The sequence below is a fragment of the Galeopterus variegatus genome, unplaced genomic scaffold (assembly GCF_000696425.1).
Source record: "Galeopterus variegatus unplaced genomic scaffold, G_variegatus-3.0.2 Scaffold233, whole genome shotgun sequence".
In the NCBI taxonomy this organism is placed as follows: domain Eukaryota; kingdom Metazoa; phylum Chordata; class Mammalia; order Dermoptera; family Cynocephalidae; genus Galeopterus; species Galeopterus variegatus.
Genome location: NW_007726344.1, coordinates 568,053 through 583,405, shown reverse-complemented (window position 1 = coordinate 583,405; position 15,353 = coordinate 568,053). Strand labels below are relative to the sequence as shown.

The following is a 15,353-nucleotide window of genomic DNA, read 5'->3' as shown; positions in this document are numbered from 1 at the left end:
GCCAGTGAGCGGGAACCGGTCTGTATGTGGGATCCGAACCCTCGGCGGGAGCACCGCCACGCTCCCAAGCAGTGCACTGTAGCAGTGCGCCACCGGGGCGGCCCCCATGAGAAGCATTTTGAATTTATATATATATATTGGGGGATCAGGTTAACCCTTGACTTGGTGTTGTAAGCACCACGCTCTCCCAAGTGAGCTAACCAGCCATCCCTATATAGGGATCCGAACTCGTGGCCCTGGTGTCATCAGCACCACACTCTCCCAAGTGAGCCACGGGCCGGCCCCTATGTCTTTGAATTTAAAATGTGTTTTGTTTCGTTTTGTTTTGTTTTTAAATCACTGTGAATCAGACTTTCAAGAATGGACAGTTGGGAAGGGGCCTGTTCTGGAGATGAGGCTGGGCAGCTGAAGAGGGGTCTGCTCTGCCTGTTCCCCAGGCCTCCTGGGGACCAGCCTGAGTCACTGTAGCCATGGCTGCCAGAGATGCCAATGCGAAGGAAGGGTGCATGGAGGTGGGCTGCAGCCCCCAGAGAAGCTCTGGGACTTGCTCCTAACCCAGGATGCCAGGCCCTCCCCCAGGGCTGATCCATGCACAGGAGGGCTCTGGAGTGTTCGCTGAGGGTGCAGGCACCGAAGGGGCTGGGAGCCCTGCAGCCCATGACCTCTCAGAAACTTGGAGAGGGTCGGTTGGGGGACTGGTTCTGGTGACAGGGTTAGGAGGAGACAGGTGGTCAACAAGTAAACTAACAAATAGTTGATAGACTTTTCAGATAAAGTGCAGTAGTGCACATAAGGCGGGAGGGGGGATGCAGATGAGATGGGCACGTTTTAGAGAGCGTTGCCCGGAAGCGTGGCTCCCCACCCCCACCGCCACCCCGTTAAACGAATGAAGGTCCCCTCCGTGAAGGAAGAAGCAATCCCCAGCCTGGCTTGCTCTGCGCGGGCCCCCTGCTAAGCACTCTAAGGGGATCATCCCAGCGTCATCGGCTCCGTTTTTACAGATGAGACTAATCCTGAGCTCAGAAGAGCCCAGCTCCTTCCCAAGGTCGTCCAGCCGCGAAGGAGCCGAGGCGGATGTGGCTGAGTGTTGGTCTCAGACCCGGAGAATGGGAGGTGCCGCCTCGTTAGTGGCCGAGGCCTGCTAGCCGGCAGCTGCGGACAGGCAGGCCGCCCGGGAGGCTGCCGCCTGACTGTCGGGAGCGCTTCCTGGAAAAGGCGGCAGTTTTTGTCTCCCGAAGCCGCCACTCGTGGGACGGGGGTGCTGTCTGTCTGGCTCCCCCCGGGACCCTGGCGCCTGGCTCGTCGGCGTGGGGAGGGGCCCAGCGAGCCCGGCGCTTGACCCCGCTGGGGCTCCGGAGGCCTCAGGGACCTCCTGAGCTGCCCCGACTGGCCGCGCCTCTGGGGCGCACGTCAGTGGCCGCCCCTTTTATACACTCGAAAACTAAGCCAGCCCAGCGAGGGCAGCGGTTGCCGGGACCGAGGCAGTGGGCGTCGGGGGAACCGGGCGGGAGGGCCCAAGGACTGGATGAGACTTCGCGCCGCGCCTCAGGACGAAGGCCGTCGCGAGCAGCCAGCCAAGCTCGCGGCCAGCGCCGAGGACGCTGTGCGCCTGCGCACGGGCAGCTCAAGGCCCGAGGCGCGAGCACGCGGGGCAACAGAGACGCGCACGCAGGGACGCGGGGGGCGGAGCCCGGCAGGCAGAGCGCCTCTGATGGGCTGATGTGGAAAGGGGGCGGATAAGAGGTGTTCCTGGGCGGGGCCTCGCGGCCGGTTTGGAATTTTTGGCGCGAGCTGGGTCTGCGCGCGTTCAAGGGCCGTTCCCAGTCCGGAGGATCGTCCGTCAGGGCGCCTGACCGTCCCGAAGGCTCCCGTGGCCTCCGCCGACCCGGAATCTGGGACCTCGCTGAGCCGCGCCTCGCAAACCAGCTTCAGGTGAGCCCCGACACGGCACTGAGCTTTCTGGGGCGGAGCAACGCTTCGCCCCTCCCCCTTCCCCTCTCGCCCGGGCGGCCGCTCGCCCCTGACCGCCCTCCCCGGTCGGCCCCACCCGCTGCTCCTCAAGCCCCTCCCTCGGGCTGGCCCTCCCGCGCCGCCTCCCGGGGCTCTCCCCGCCGCCTGCTCCCTGTGCTGAGGGAGCCCCTTCCCCCGCGGCCCGGTTCTCGCTCCTCCTGGGAAGCGCCGCGCCCGCCTTCCCTCAACTTTCGCTGGCTAGCCCCGTCCCGCGGCCGCCTGTCCCCTCGCCGGGCGACCCCCGGGCCCTCGCTGGGGGCTTAGCTGCGGGAGGCCGTGCGCAGCCGATGAGCCCGGCCCAGTGAGCGAGTGAAGCCCCGGAAACCGCCGAGGCCCGCCCGGCCTCACCCGGAGCCCCCGCTCCTTCTGCCAACCCCTTCCCACCTCTAAGGCTGTTTGGCCAGGCCAGTCGTGCAAGAACGTAAGTGACATTCGGACGGTCTGGGAACCGGTTTAAGATGCAGGCCCGGGTCCCCGAGTGCGTCGTCCCTCGGTGTCCGTGGAGGATTGGTTCCAGGACCCCTGCGGATGCTCAAGTCCCTGATGTACAAAGGTGTGACATGTGCATAGAACCTACCACATCCTCCTGTATACTTTTTTTTTTTTTTAGTGGCTGGCCGGTAAGGGGATCTGAACCCTTGACCTGGTGGTGTAAGCACCACGCTCTTGCATACTTTAAATCATCTCTAGATTACTTATCACACCTAGTACAATGTAAATGCTGTGTAAATAGTTATACTGTATTGTTTAGGGAATAATAACAAGCGGGAAAAGTTTGTACTTGTTCAGTACAGATGCAGTTTTTATCCCGAGTATTTTCCATCCACGGTGGGTTCAATCTATGGTCGCGGAACCCACAGATACCGAGGGCCCGACTGTACTAACCAGCGCCCTCGGGGATCCTGACACTGTCGTTCCTCACTTTGAGAAATGCTGAGGTGGGATTATTGAGGTAAATAGAGGCAGATAAAGGGTACCCACAGGACGCAGGGTGCGTTTTCCAGCCAGGCCCTGGTAGGGTCGCTCCGCTCAGCCCTTTACTCCCCCAGGACCCGAGGCCACTCTTTAAATGACTGCTCCCCGGCCGGGCCAGTGGTGCACTGGAGAGTGCGCCGCTTGGGAGCACAGCGGCGCTCCCGCCGAGGGTTCGGATCCCATATGGAGACTGGTTCCCGCTCACTGGCTGAGTGCGGTGCGGGCGCAACACCGAGGGTTGTGATCCCGTTGCCGGTCCCCGGTACGGGCGCGACACCGAGGGGGGTTGCGATCCTGTTACCGGTCAGTAAAAAAGACAAAAAGGAAAAAATAAATAAATAAATTAATTAATTAATAAATAAATGACTGCTCCCTCCTGTTTCAGTGAGGTAGGGCATCTTTTGATACATTGTGGCTTCTGTCAAAATTGACTCTTCCTCCCTTTTTTTCTTGTTTTTGTTTCAATTACAACATTATAGCAACACACCAGCCCTGTCTGCCTCACCCACAAAGTCCCTTATACCATGGGGCCACGGTACCTTGTGTGTTCTTTCAGTTACTACCCAGAGCACTGTTTATGATAATAGCAATTAGCATTTATGCTAGACACTGGCTAAGCCCTCCATGAGGTCAGTATTACAGGTGCACAACCCCCTGGCGCAAGATGTGTTTTGGAATTCAGGATGTCTCAGATTTTAGAAAGCTAATGGTGTGCATATAACGTATGTAACACCACTTGTGGGTCTGAGACATCATTCCGTAATCAAACTCACTAATATTTCTGTCAAGAAATATATGAATATTAGAGGCTAGCCAGTTAGCTCAGTTGGTTAGAGTGTGGTGTTATTTATTTTTTTTCTTTTCTTTTTTCTTTTTGTGTGTGTGTGTGGTTTTATAACACCAAGATCAAGTATTCAGATCCCCGTACCAGCCAGCTGCCAAAAAATAAAAATAAAAAGGAAAAGTAAAGAAATATATGAATATTTACACTAAAAAGGAAAAATAGGAAAAGAAGATAGGTCAGATTTTTCTGCTAAATTTGTTTTACATACAGATAACCAGTTGTCCCAGCACCAGTGGTTTGAAAAGACAGTTCTTTCCCACTGAATTGTTTTGGCACCCTTGTTGAAAATCAAGTGACCATAACTGTGAGGGTTTATTTCTGAACTCTCAATTCTATTCCCTTTATCTATATAACTATACCTATGTGAGTACCACACTGTTTTGATTACTGTAGCATTGTAGTAAGTTTTGAAAATGGGAGGTGTGTGTCCTTCAACTTTATTCTTTTTTGAGATGATCTATTCTGGGTTCCTTGAATTTCCATATGAATTTTATGATAGCTTGTCAACTTCTGTAATGAAGCCAGATAGGATTCTGATAGGAATCACACTGAATCTGTAGATCAATTTGGAGGGCATTGCCATTTTATCTATATTAAGTGTTTGGATCAATGAACACATCATGTCTTTCCATTTATTTAGGTTTTCAGTTTCTTAAAGAAGCTGAAAGAATAAAGGAAAGTAAGTATGTATGTATGTATAATGTTTATTATATTGATGTTGTTATTTACCATTTCTGGTTCTTGTCATCTGTTCCTATGTGTTTGGGTTACCATCTGGTGTCATTTTTTTTTTTTTTTTTTTTTTTTAAAGATGACCGGTAAGGGGATCTTAACCCTTGACTTGGTGTTGTCAGCACCACGCTCACCCAGTGAGCAACCGGCCATCCCTATATGGGATCTGAACCCGTGGCCTTGGTGTTATCAGCACCGCACTCTCCCGAGTGAGCCACAGGCCGGCCCTGGTGTCATTTTTTAGTTTAATACAGTTTTGCTCCCACCCACCTCCTTTGTGCTGTTATTTGCAAATTTATTACATTTTTATACGTTATATGCCTAATACAGTTATATACATATTGTTTTATACAACTGCTTTTTAAATCAGTTAAGGGAAGAAAGGAGAAGTATGAATGTGTACTGTCTTTATCATTACATAATTGCCTTTACCATTTCTTCATCTGGATTCAAATTACTGTCTGGGGTCATATGCTTTCAGCCTGAAGAACTTCCTTTAGTATTTCTTGTAAGGCTGCTAGCAGTGAATTCTTTCTGTTTTTGTTTATGTGGGAATGTCTTTATTATTTTGCCTTTATTTTGGAAAGATATTTTGCTGGACATAAAATTCTTGGTTGACATTTTTTTCTCCCAGCACTTTTTTTTTTTTAAAGATGACCGGTAAGGGGATCTTAACCCTTGACTTGGTGTTGTCAGCACCATGCTCTCCCAAGTGAGCCATGGACCGGGCCGGCCTCCCAGCACTTTGAATCCATGATCTTACTGCCTTCTGGCCTCCATTGTTTCTGATGAGTCAACAGTTAATTTTAGTGTGGGGATGAGTCATTTTTCTCCGGCTGATTTCAAGATTTTATGCTTGTTTTTGTTGTTCAGCACTTTTTACGTATTTTTTTGTTCAGCACTTTTAATACAATGTGTATTTATCTCTGCATTCATCTTACTTGGAGTTTGTTGAGTTTTTTGGATGTGTGGGCTAATGTTTTTTTAAAAAAGTAATCAAATTTGGGAAGTTTTCAGCCATTATTTCTTCAGATAATTTTTCTGCTCCTTCTCTTCTTTGAGTACCAATTATGCATATGTTGGTGCACTTAATGGTGTGTGTCCTACATTTCTCTAAGGCTCTCGTTCCTATTCATTCCTTTTCTCTCTCTCTCTCTCTTTTTTTTTTTTTTTTTTTTTTTTGCAGCTGGCCAGTACAGGGATTGAACCCTGGACCTTGGTCTTATCAGCACCATGCTCTAACCAACTGAGCTAACCAGCCAGCCCTCTCTGTTCTTCAGATTGCATAATCTCTGTTGATCTGTCCTCAAGTTCACTAATTGTTTCTTCTGCCAGGTGAAGTCAACTGCTGAACACCTCTAATGAATTTTATCATTTCAGTTATTGTACTTTTCAACTCTACAATTTCCATTTGGTTTTTATAATTGCTCTCTGTATTCATAATCTCTATTATGTTGTCATTGTATCTTCCCTTACTTCTTTAAGCATGGTTTCCTTTAGTTCTTTGAACATACTTATAACAACTGTTTCAAAGTTTTCATCTGTTAAATCTGACATCTGGGCTTTCTCACAGGCAGTTTCTGTTGCCTGTTTTGTTTTTGTTTGTTTTTTCCTGTGAATGAGTCACACTTTCCTGTGTCTTCACATATCTGGTAATTTTTTTGGTGAAAACTGGACATTTTGGATAATATGCTGTAGCAACTGTGGACACTGGTTCTCCACCCACGTCTGGGGGTTGTGATTGTTTGCTTATTTCTTTGTTTAGTGGCTGGCTGGACTATTGTAGTGAAGCCTCTGGCCTTCTTGGCTTGCCTCTAGTCTGGAGCTTCCCTCCTATGAATGAGCTGGGACTTGGGCAATTGAGGTTCTGTGTTCCCAGCCTGCTGGGCCTGCAGTAGAGCCTCTGCTCTGCGAATGGGGGCAGGTTCAAGAATGGAGCCCCTCGCCCTTCTGCTATACTCAGCTGGAATTTAGCCTCTGCCACAGGGGCTGGGCAGGCTGGGAAATGCTGAGAGCTTGCCCCTCCTGGGCAGAACCCTAATCCTGACTGGGAGCTAGGGGGAGTGCAAGCCCCATCCTCTTGGCCACATCTGCCTCCAGTGCTTGGCAGGGGTTAAGAGCAAGGTGGGTGGGAGGGTGGGAGGGGCATCTTGGCTCAGGTGCCACAGGTTCTCTATGTTATTACCAGGATTTGGTAGATGTTCTTGTATAAATGTTTATTCTTTTGCTATATGCCCTTAGTGCTACGTCCAGGGACTTCAAATTCTTGCTTTTGAGTACTTTTCACCAGCTCTGTCTGTTTCGCTGGGGAGACGATTCATGGGGCTCCTTACATTGCCATGCTGGAAGTGGAACTCCGCTAAATGAGTTTTGGCACCACAACTATGAAAAAGAAAGAAGTTTTTGGAATTCAGAGCTTTTTACTTTGGAATTGAAGATAAGGGCTAGTGGGCATGGGTTAATATTTCCATCTTATGGTCTAGGAAGAGGTTGCATAGTTTAGGGTCCAACAGCTGGTTGTGACGCAGTGGGGGCATACACACAAGTGGTCTGACTCTAGAAGCCACCTTGGTTTTAACCTCTCTACTGGACTGTAAGACCCTCAAGGACACAGGTGCCATGGTTTTCATTTTATATTCCTATCATCTCCAAAATACAAACAGCACAGTATGCATGTATGTGAATATCTGTCATCTGCTTTCTCCTGGTAGGTGCTTGTTGCCCCCACAGCCTTCATGTTTAAAGCAGAACATGTGTGTGGTGTAGATGCAGCTCTCTTCTGCAGTCTCTGAGGCCATAAGACCAGGCGCCGTTTGAGTGGACACATTGCTCTGTACTCAGCCTCCATCTTCGTCCCCAGGGCCTTCTGCGCTGGCCATGCCTGTACCCATGGAGGGCACCCCGCCTCCCCTGAGTGGCACCCCTGTCCCAGTCCCAACCTACTTCCGCCATGCAGAACCTGGTTTCTCCCTCAAAAAGCCAGGGGGGCTCAGCCGGAGCCTCCCACCCCGGCCCCCTGCCAAGGGCAGCATCCCTGTTAGCCGCCTCTTCCCTCTTCGGACCCCAGGCTGGCACCAGCACCAGCCCCGGAGGGTGTCATTCCGGGGCAAGGCCTCAGAGATCCTGCAGAGCCCCGGGTATGACCCGAGCCGGCCAGAGTCCTTCTTCCAGCAGAGTTTCCAGAGGCTCAGCCGCCTGGGCCATGGCTCCTATGGAGAGGTCTTCAAGGTAGGTGAGGGAAAGGCATCCCAGGCCCATCTGGGGGACCCCGTTTGCCTCCCTCCCCCTCCCCGGATGGAACAGCATCCCCCAACAGCAACCTCTCCTAGGCTCACGGGCTTCCCCGTCCCTGTTTGGATTGGCTGCTTTTTCATAACCGCCCCCCCAACAGACCCTCTGAGGGCCACCTCAGCACACACTGGGCCCTTATTCATAGCCTGTCTTGCCCCCTGGCAGCTCCCAGCTGCCATCTCCTCCTGTCCTGCAGCCAGCCATGCTGGGGTCTCTGGCAAGTTCTGCCAGCCCCCAGAGCAGGCACTAAGTGCAGTGCACACCTCCACCCCCTGGGCTGGTGGCCCCCAAGGCTACCCCCTGCCTGCCACCTTCCTTTTTCTTAAAATATATTTTCCAATCATTTATATTTCCTTTAGAATGGTAATTTTCCTTTGCACAAGCCTTGCCTGAAGATAATTTTGTTAAAAAGTACAAACAGCACAGGCCCCTGGATTGGCTCTCCTTGCCAGAGGGAACCATTTTCACACCGCAGAGCACCCTGCCTGTCTTGTTCTATAGCCAGCTTTTTTCCCTTAAGAGTCCATCCTAGAGATTCTCCAGCTCAGTGCTGGTAGGTCTGCCCCGTCTCTTCCATCGTGGGGTTTCCAGAAACCAGCCCTGTGGATAGAAATCTGGCCAGTTTTGCTACTGCAGTGTGCAGGGGTCTCTAAGATGAAGGTCAACTGTGCTGCACCCTCCACACAAGTAAAATCTTCATAGAATCTGTTGAGTTGCGGGCCGGCCTGTGGCTCACTCAGTAGAGTGCGGTGCTGATAACACCAAGGCCATGGGTTCGGATCCCATATAGGGATGGCCGGAAAATTCTTAAAATATTAAAAAAAAAAAAAAAAAGAATCTGTTGAGTTGTCCCCCCAAGTGGTTGTGCCACCTGTGGCCCACTCCCTTCCCTGCCTGTGGGCACCACCTCTCTTCCAGGTGCGCTCCAAGGAAGATGGCCAGCTCTATGCGGTAAAGCGCTCCATGTCGCCATTCCGGGGCCCCAAGGACCGGACCCGCAAGCTGGCCGAGGTGGGCAGCTATGAGAAGGTGGGGCAGCACCCACACTGCGTGCGGCTGAAGCAGGCCTGGGAAGAGGGCGGCATCCTGTACCTGCAGACGGAGCTGTGCGGGCCCAGCCTGCAGCAGCACTGTGAAGCTTGGGGTACCAGCCTGCCCGAGGCCCAGGTCTGGGGCTACCTGCGGGACACCCTACTTGCCCTGGCCCACCTGCATGGCCAAGGCCTGGTCCACCTTGATGTCAAACCTGCCAACATCTTCCTGGGGCCTCGGGGCCGCTGCAAGTTGGGTGACTTTGGGCTGCTGGTGGATCTGGGTACAATCAGAGCCGGTGAGGCGCAGGAGGGAGACCCTCGCTATGTGGCCCCTGAGCTGCTGCAGGGCTTCTACGGGACAGCAGCGGATGTGTTCAGGTGGGAACTGGGAAGTGGAGGGATCATGGTGGGCTGCGGGAAGCCCTTTCCCAGGTGGTCAGCAGAGACAGGGACTACCCAGGAGGGAAGCTCTGTCCTAGCCCAAGACGCTTGGCTTCAGGCCTGGGAGGTGCTGCCCCTGCCCTCCCTTTGAGAGGAGTTTCCAGTGTCAGGCTGCCTCTAAGTGGTAAACACTCGAGAGCCACCTTACGCAGATGAACCCACCTCACAGCTCTATGGGAGGAACTATTATAGTCCATTTACAGTGAGGTTAGGAGACTTGCCCAAAGGCCACAGTTAGCAGGTGGTGCAGCTGGGATTGGACCAGGCACTGGGTTCCACGGTCCATGCTGGTGACCACTGCCCTACCTCTAAGTCATATCAGAGCATCTCAACAGAACAATGATAAGAAATAACAGGAGGAACTGTGTGCCTGTCCAGTGGGGTGCTGGGAAGGCACCACGCTAGCCTGTGGGCTGCGCTGGGCGCGGGGTCCGTACTCCATGATATGGTCCCCATCCTGCCTGGGCCTCATCATCAGCCCTGCTCGGGCATCCTCGGAGCCCCCCAACCCCTTCTTTCCCACCTTCCTCTAATGGGCAGCCTGGGAATGGGCTGTGTCCCATGTCCAACCCATTTTCTGTCCCCAACCCCTGTCCCTCCCAGTCTGGGTCTCACAGTCCTGGAAGTGGCCTGCAACATGGAGCTGCCCCATGGTGGGGAGGGCTGGCAGCAGCTGCGCCAGGGCTACCTGCCCCCCGAATTCACTTCTGGTGAGTGGGGGCCGGTGTGGGAAGGGCATGCTGCCACAGGCTCTTGTGGTAGGGAATGGCTGGTGACAGGGGCACTGCTGGGCTCAGAGCCAGCCAGTGCCCTGGAACCCCTGACGTGGCCCTGCCACCTGGGCAGATCTGTCTCCTGAGCTGCGTTCTGTCCTTGTCATGATGCTGGAGCCCGACCCGAAGCTGCGAGCCACAGCCAAGGCCCTGCTGGCCCTGCCCATGCTCAGGCAGCCACGGTCCTTGAGCATCCTGTGGTGTACAGCTGCTGAAGCCTGGAGTCGAGGCTGGGCCCTGTGGCAGGTAAGCTCCTGTCAGGGACAGGCTGCCTGCTGTGCTTCCAGCCCCAGGGCTCGCCCAGCCTCCTGAGGCTCCCCTCTCCCTGCAGGCCCTGCTCGCCTTGCTGTGCTGGCTCTGGCATGGGCTGGCTCACCCTGCCAGCTGGCTGCAGCCCCCAGGCCCGCCGGCCACCCCACCTGGCTCGCCGCCCTACAGCCTCCTCCTGGACAGCAGCCTCTCCAGCAGCTGGGATAACGACAGCATAGGGTGGGTGAGCACTCAGGCCACGTGCAGGTGTGGGGTGGATACCACCTGGGCTGAACCCCATGCCAGAGGAGGCCCAGGCCCCACAGAGATCCTCTCCTACAAACCCAGCCCCCAGCCTACCCCTGGGAAGGGAACCAGAGCCAGTGGTGTGTGGCCTGGCCTAGCATGAACACAGCTCTCTTATAGTAAGCATGTGGGGTGGACACTGCACACAGCACAGTCACGCTAGGGATTGTCACACTGGGAGCAGCAGGTGGGCCACAGCACTCAGTGGGGCCACACCAGCAGGGGCTGCCAGTGTCCAGGGACAAGGCACTGTCCCTTCTCCAGGGGAAGAAAGCCTCTCAAGAACCTGGCGGAGCCCTGCCCCAGGAGGAATTCCTTAGTCCCAGGTGCCTGGTGGCCAAGTGAAAGGCTGTAATTAAGAAACTGCTGCAGAAGAAAGCCACATGCTCAGTGCGGAAAGCTCTCAGGAGGGATACCGTAAGCCCCTTCTGTACGAACATGTCACCCCTTTGCCTGGGGCACGTTCTAGCAGACATGTAACACCAGAAGAGATTCATTTACCAAAAGTTCACTTCTTTTTTTTTTTTTTTTGAGACCGGCCGCACCGCGCTCAGCCAGTGAGCGCTGCGAGCGCACTGGTCATCCCTATATAGGATCCAAACCCGCAGCGGGAGTGCTGCTGCGCTCCCAGCGCCGCACTCTCCCGAGTGCACCACGGGCTCGGCCCCCAAAAGTTCACTTCAAACCTGGCTGAGCTTCAGCCATGTGTTCTGAAAAGGAACAGAGGTGGCTTTTGAGTATGGTCAGGTGGAAGGACTTTGAAGGTTGTCAATCTGCTGCTTTCAAAGTGCATCATGTTTTTATTGCCCGGGCTGAGGCTCCCCTGCCTGTGTCAGGTAGGAACCTAGAACCTGAGCAGGGACAGAGCTGGCCTTGTCCTATGCTCCTCACCCCTCGACACCCTGCTTCTTTCACTCACCCTCCTGCAGGCCCTCGTTCTCTCCAGAGGCCGTCCTGGCCCAGGCCAATGGGAGCACCTCCACCCCCTGGAGCAGGCACACGCCGAGGTAAGCAGGCCCCAGGCTGAGGGGTGGGCAGGGTTGGCTTTCAGATCCTGAATGTCATTCCTTTTTCTTCGGTCCTGCCAGGGATGCCCTGGACCTAAGTGACATTGACTTGGAGCCTCCTCGGGGCTCCTTCCCCTCCTTTGAGCCTCGGAACCTCCTCAGCCTATTTGAGGACTCACTGGACCCAACCTGAGCCCTTGGCCCAGCCTCGGTGCTTTTAACCTTTTATCCCCTTTCCCTCTGGGAACTCTCATGGTCCCCTCTGCCTGGCCATATCTAATAAAAGGTATTTGAATCCTGGGAGCATCCAGGCTTGCTTGTGTGGCAACACAGTGCTTCCTGTCCCTTTATTGATGTCCAGGGCCTTAGGCCCCCGGGACGGGTCCTGAGGCTGAGCCCTGCTGTAGAAACAGAGCCACACGCTGTGTGCAGCAAAGAGATTTCCTGAGTGGGCACATCCCTGATGGGCAGGTAGAGCCGTGAGAGCATGGCACTGAAGGTGGAAGGTGGGCCTTTAGTCCTATGGGGCCTGGATCTGTGGAGCCTGGGTCCAGGGTACACCACTCTAGGTCTGTACCAGTTGCCAGGAAGAAGCAGCAGCCTCTTGGCCAGCTGGTACAGGAAGGGTGAGTGCCCACATGGTCCTGGGAGAAGAGGCTAGTCCTGCTGCTCCATACCCCTCACTCCACAGTATCTGGACAGAAGGGAGAAGGGTGGGCAAGCTTCTGGCTGCTGGAAGGGCTGGGGCAGAAAGACGGAGGTCAGGAAGCATGGGCCTGAGGGGCTGGCCCAGGGCCCTAGGAGGTCCCTGTGAGAGGGGCCACAGGGAGCGATGGCTCTGGGCTCGCAGGCCTGGTAAGCTGGCAGCACCCCAACTGTCAGAGCAAGACGTGACTCCAGAGAGCCACCCCTCACAGGTCCCAGAGGGTAAATGGAGGCCCAGAGAGGGAAAGGTTCCTTCCCGCTGACAGCAGAACAGTACCCTGGAGGGAGAGGGCAGGGAGCGGAAGCTGGAGCTTCAAGGCCTGCGTTGAAGAAGAGGTTAGTCCACAGGGAAGAATGGATGAGCAGATGAGGGCTCCCAGCTGGGATGTCTTGCTTGCTGGAGGCACCCCGGGAGCCGGCCCCTTGCAGGCCAGCAGGAGGAAAGTGTGATGGTGTTGGCCCCAGGAGGCCCTGGACAGGCCGGCATGGCAGGCAGGAGGCAGCTCAATCTGGGGGACAGGCGTGGTGGGCGGCCCAGAGCAGGTCAGGCACAACGCCGGCATGCAGCTGAAGGATGGAGCCCACGCTGAGCAGGTGCATGATCTGGTGGGAGTTGCCCCAATAATCGAAGCGTCCAGGTCCCCAGCGCTCTGGCAAGCGGGCCACATTCACCAACCCCCCAAGCAGTGCCAGTGCATCCATGCGCAGGTAGCAGGGCAGGGAGCCTGGAGCTCCTGAGCCCAGCCCCACTCCCCGGGCCCCAAATACCAGCAGGCGGGCACCAGCTTGCCAACCAAAGGCTCTGAGCCGGGCACTGGTGGAGGGGGCAGTGAGGGCCCGCCAGCCAGCCACACCTGACAGCATGGTGTAGCCCACCAGGGCAGCTGGGCGCAGCCAGGGCTTGCAGGCCAGTGTGCAGTGGATGATGGGCAGGGCCCCTACACAGAGGAGAAAGGAGAGGGCACATCAGTCCTAGGGTCTGCCTGCCCTTCCCTACCCATGGCTCACATGAGCGCCGCCCCCTCCCCAGTTGCCCCCAGCTCCCATTGCTTAGGACCCTGGCTCACCGAGGGTGTTGACAAGGCAGACCCCACACATATCCAGGGCGAGGAGCCGGGCGTACACAGGGCTGCCCCCTTGGTGGCACATGAAGAGGTGATAGAGCACAGAGCCCACAGGGGGTGCCAGGCAGGCCACGCAGTGTGTGCCCCCCAGCCAGCCGTCCTTGCCCAGCTGTCCCCAGGGCATGGTCATCGGCAACAGCACCAGGAAGCCCAGCAGGGCCAAGCCTGGGGGAGGGAGACAGTGATCCATCAGACAATTTCGGCACTGAGGATAAGTCAAGTCCTCAAGGAGGCCACAGTCTTAAGATAACACGCTAGGACGACAGTGGGATAGGTCTTGATGATGCTGTTATCCAGCTTGGACCAAGGCAATCCCAGGCCAAAGGCTTTTGGAAACTTTAGTTTACTTTTCACGGCTCAGAACAGTTCTGGGAAGTAGAGACCATCATCCCCACCTTGCAGATGAGGACACTGGGCTGTGGAGAGGCTGAGTCTCACCTGCCTCAGGTGTGCCCGGCAAGTAAGCAACCTACAGAGGACAGAACCCAGCAGTCTAACTCCCTCGCTGCTCTCACCCTCCTGTGTCGTGGCCTACGCCGCAACCAGGAGGTCCCACCCAAGCCTGGATGTCAGCAGAAGCCTGAGGAGGCACGACCTCCTCGAATAGTTCTGAGTAGGACACGTGGATACCCGCCTGGGGCAACTCAGCTTACTCCTCGCAGCCCCTGTCCTCTCCTCTCCAGAAATGTCCAGGCAGATGGAGCCGTGGGCCTTTTTGTCTTCCAGAAAGTGGTGAGGCCAGGCAGGGGAGGGTGAGTCCAGAATGAGGGGAATGGGGCTGAAAGGAGCTTGTCCCATCACCTCCCTAGGCTCCTTCCCCAGGAGTTCCAGTCCTCCCAGCCCAGTCCCTTCCAAAAGGTTCCCACCCACCCCTGCCTTCATTCTGGCATAGCCCTCAGGGGTCAAACGGGGCGTTTCGGGCTGCCCACTCTCGGTGGGGTCTAGCCGGACAATAGCGCCCGGGGAAGGCGCCAAGGCTGGGCCCGGCCGACGCAGGGCCCCTCTCCTGGCTGGGACAACTCAAGGACGGGCAAGGCTGTGTCAGCAGAGCTCGGCTGGGCGCCTGCGGGGGGAGGAAGGAGCCGCCACCAGGCGGAGCCCCAAAGCAGGGTTGCTGGGGCGGGAACGACAGGGTGGCGGCGGGGGCCGGGGCCGGGACCAGCTTCTCCAGGGCCCCTTCTCGCCGTAGTCAGCACCCATCTCCGGGACGGGTGCTGGCGGGGAACCCGGGTGCCCAGAGCGCTGGGATTACGAAGGGGCCGGACAGCTGGCTCACTCCCAGGGCTAAGAAGGATTAAGCGGGCTCTGCTCCCCACTCTGCCTCCCTCTCCTGCCCCGGGGCCCCCGCCGGGGAAGCGGAAGCTGGCAGCGCTGCCCGAGACAATGGCAGCTTTGTCACCGCGGCTCCTGGCCGTGCCAGGGCCGGGGCAACCCCGGACCCGGGCGCTGCGACGCTCCTCGGCCTTCTCGGCCCGGCCCGGCTCGGAAGGGCGGCCGCGGATGCGGGATACGCGTTGCGGGCGCGGCTCACCGTGCGTGTAGATGTTGCCCAGCTCGTTGTGCAGGTAGAAGAGGCTGCGCAGGCAGCCCGAGCCGCTGCTGGCAGGCCGGTAGCCGGTCAGCACGAACTTATTGAACTGCAGGTGCGGCGGCGAGCTGGCCCAGTCCAGCAGGCGCGGCCCGGCCAGGAACGCCATGGCCCGGCTCGGCGCGCTCCTCCCGCACCGCCCTTCTCCTCAGAGAGGCCACAGCGTGCGGAGGCTCATCCCAGCCGACCGCCGCGCGCCCCTTGCCGCCCCACGCTCTGTCAGCGCACGCGCCAGCCCGGGGGTCGAGCCCGCGCCCCTCCCGCGCTGCGCACA

The 15,353-nt window shown here is 56.1% G+C and overlaps 2 protein-coding genes across 2 annotated transcripts; one reads left to right on the top strand and one right to left on the bottom strand.

Moving 5' to 3' along the window:
* Positions 1-2,145: 2,145 nt before the first annotated feature.
* On the top strand, positions 2,146-11,990 carry PKMYT1 (protein kinase, membrane associated tyrosine/threonine 1). The gene is made up of 9 exons (XM_008566283.1): positions 2,146-2,431; positions 4,470-4,508; positions 7,273-7,789; positions 8,771-9,264; positions 9,931-10,037; positions 10,174-10,346; positions 10,432-10,589; positions 11,585-11,662; positions 11,744-11,990. The coding sequence occupies exons 3-9, from the start codon at positions 7,439-7,441 to the stop codon at positions 11,853-11,855; spliced, it is 1,473 nt and encodes a 490-aa protein (XP_008564505.1). The 5' UTR covers positions 2,146-2,431; positions 4,470-4,508; positions 7,273-7,438; the 3' UTR covers positions 11,856-11,990.
* Positions 11,991-11,995: 5 nt separating this feature from the next.
* PAQR4 (progestin and adipoQ receptor family member IV) lies at positions 11,996-15,188 on the bottom strand. The gene is made up of 3 exons (XM_008566282.1): positions 15,023-15,188; positions 13,435-13,656; positions 11,996-13,305 (listed from the first exon to the last, which is right to left on the bottom strand). The coding sequence occupies exons 1-3, from the start codon at positions 15,186-15,188 to the stop codon at positions 12,872-12,874; spliced, it is 822 nt and encodes a 273-aa protein (XP_008564504.1). The 3' UTR covers positions 11,996-12,871.
* Positions 15,189-15,353: the final 165 nt, after the last annotated feature.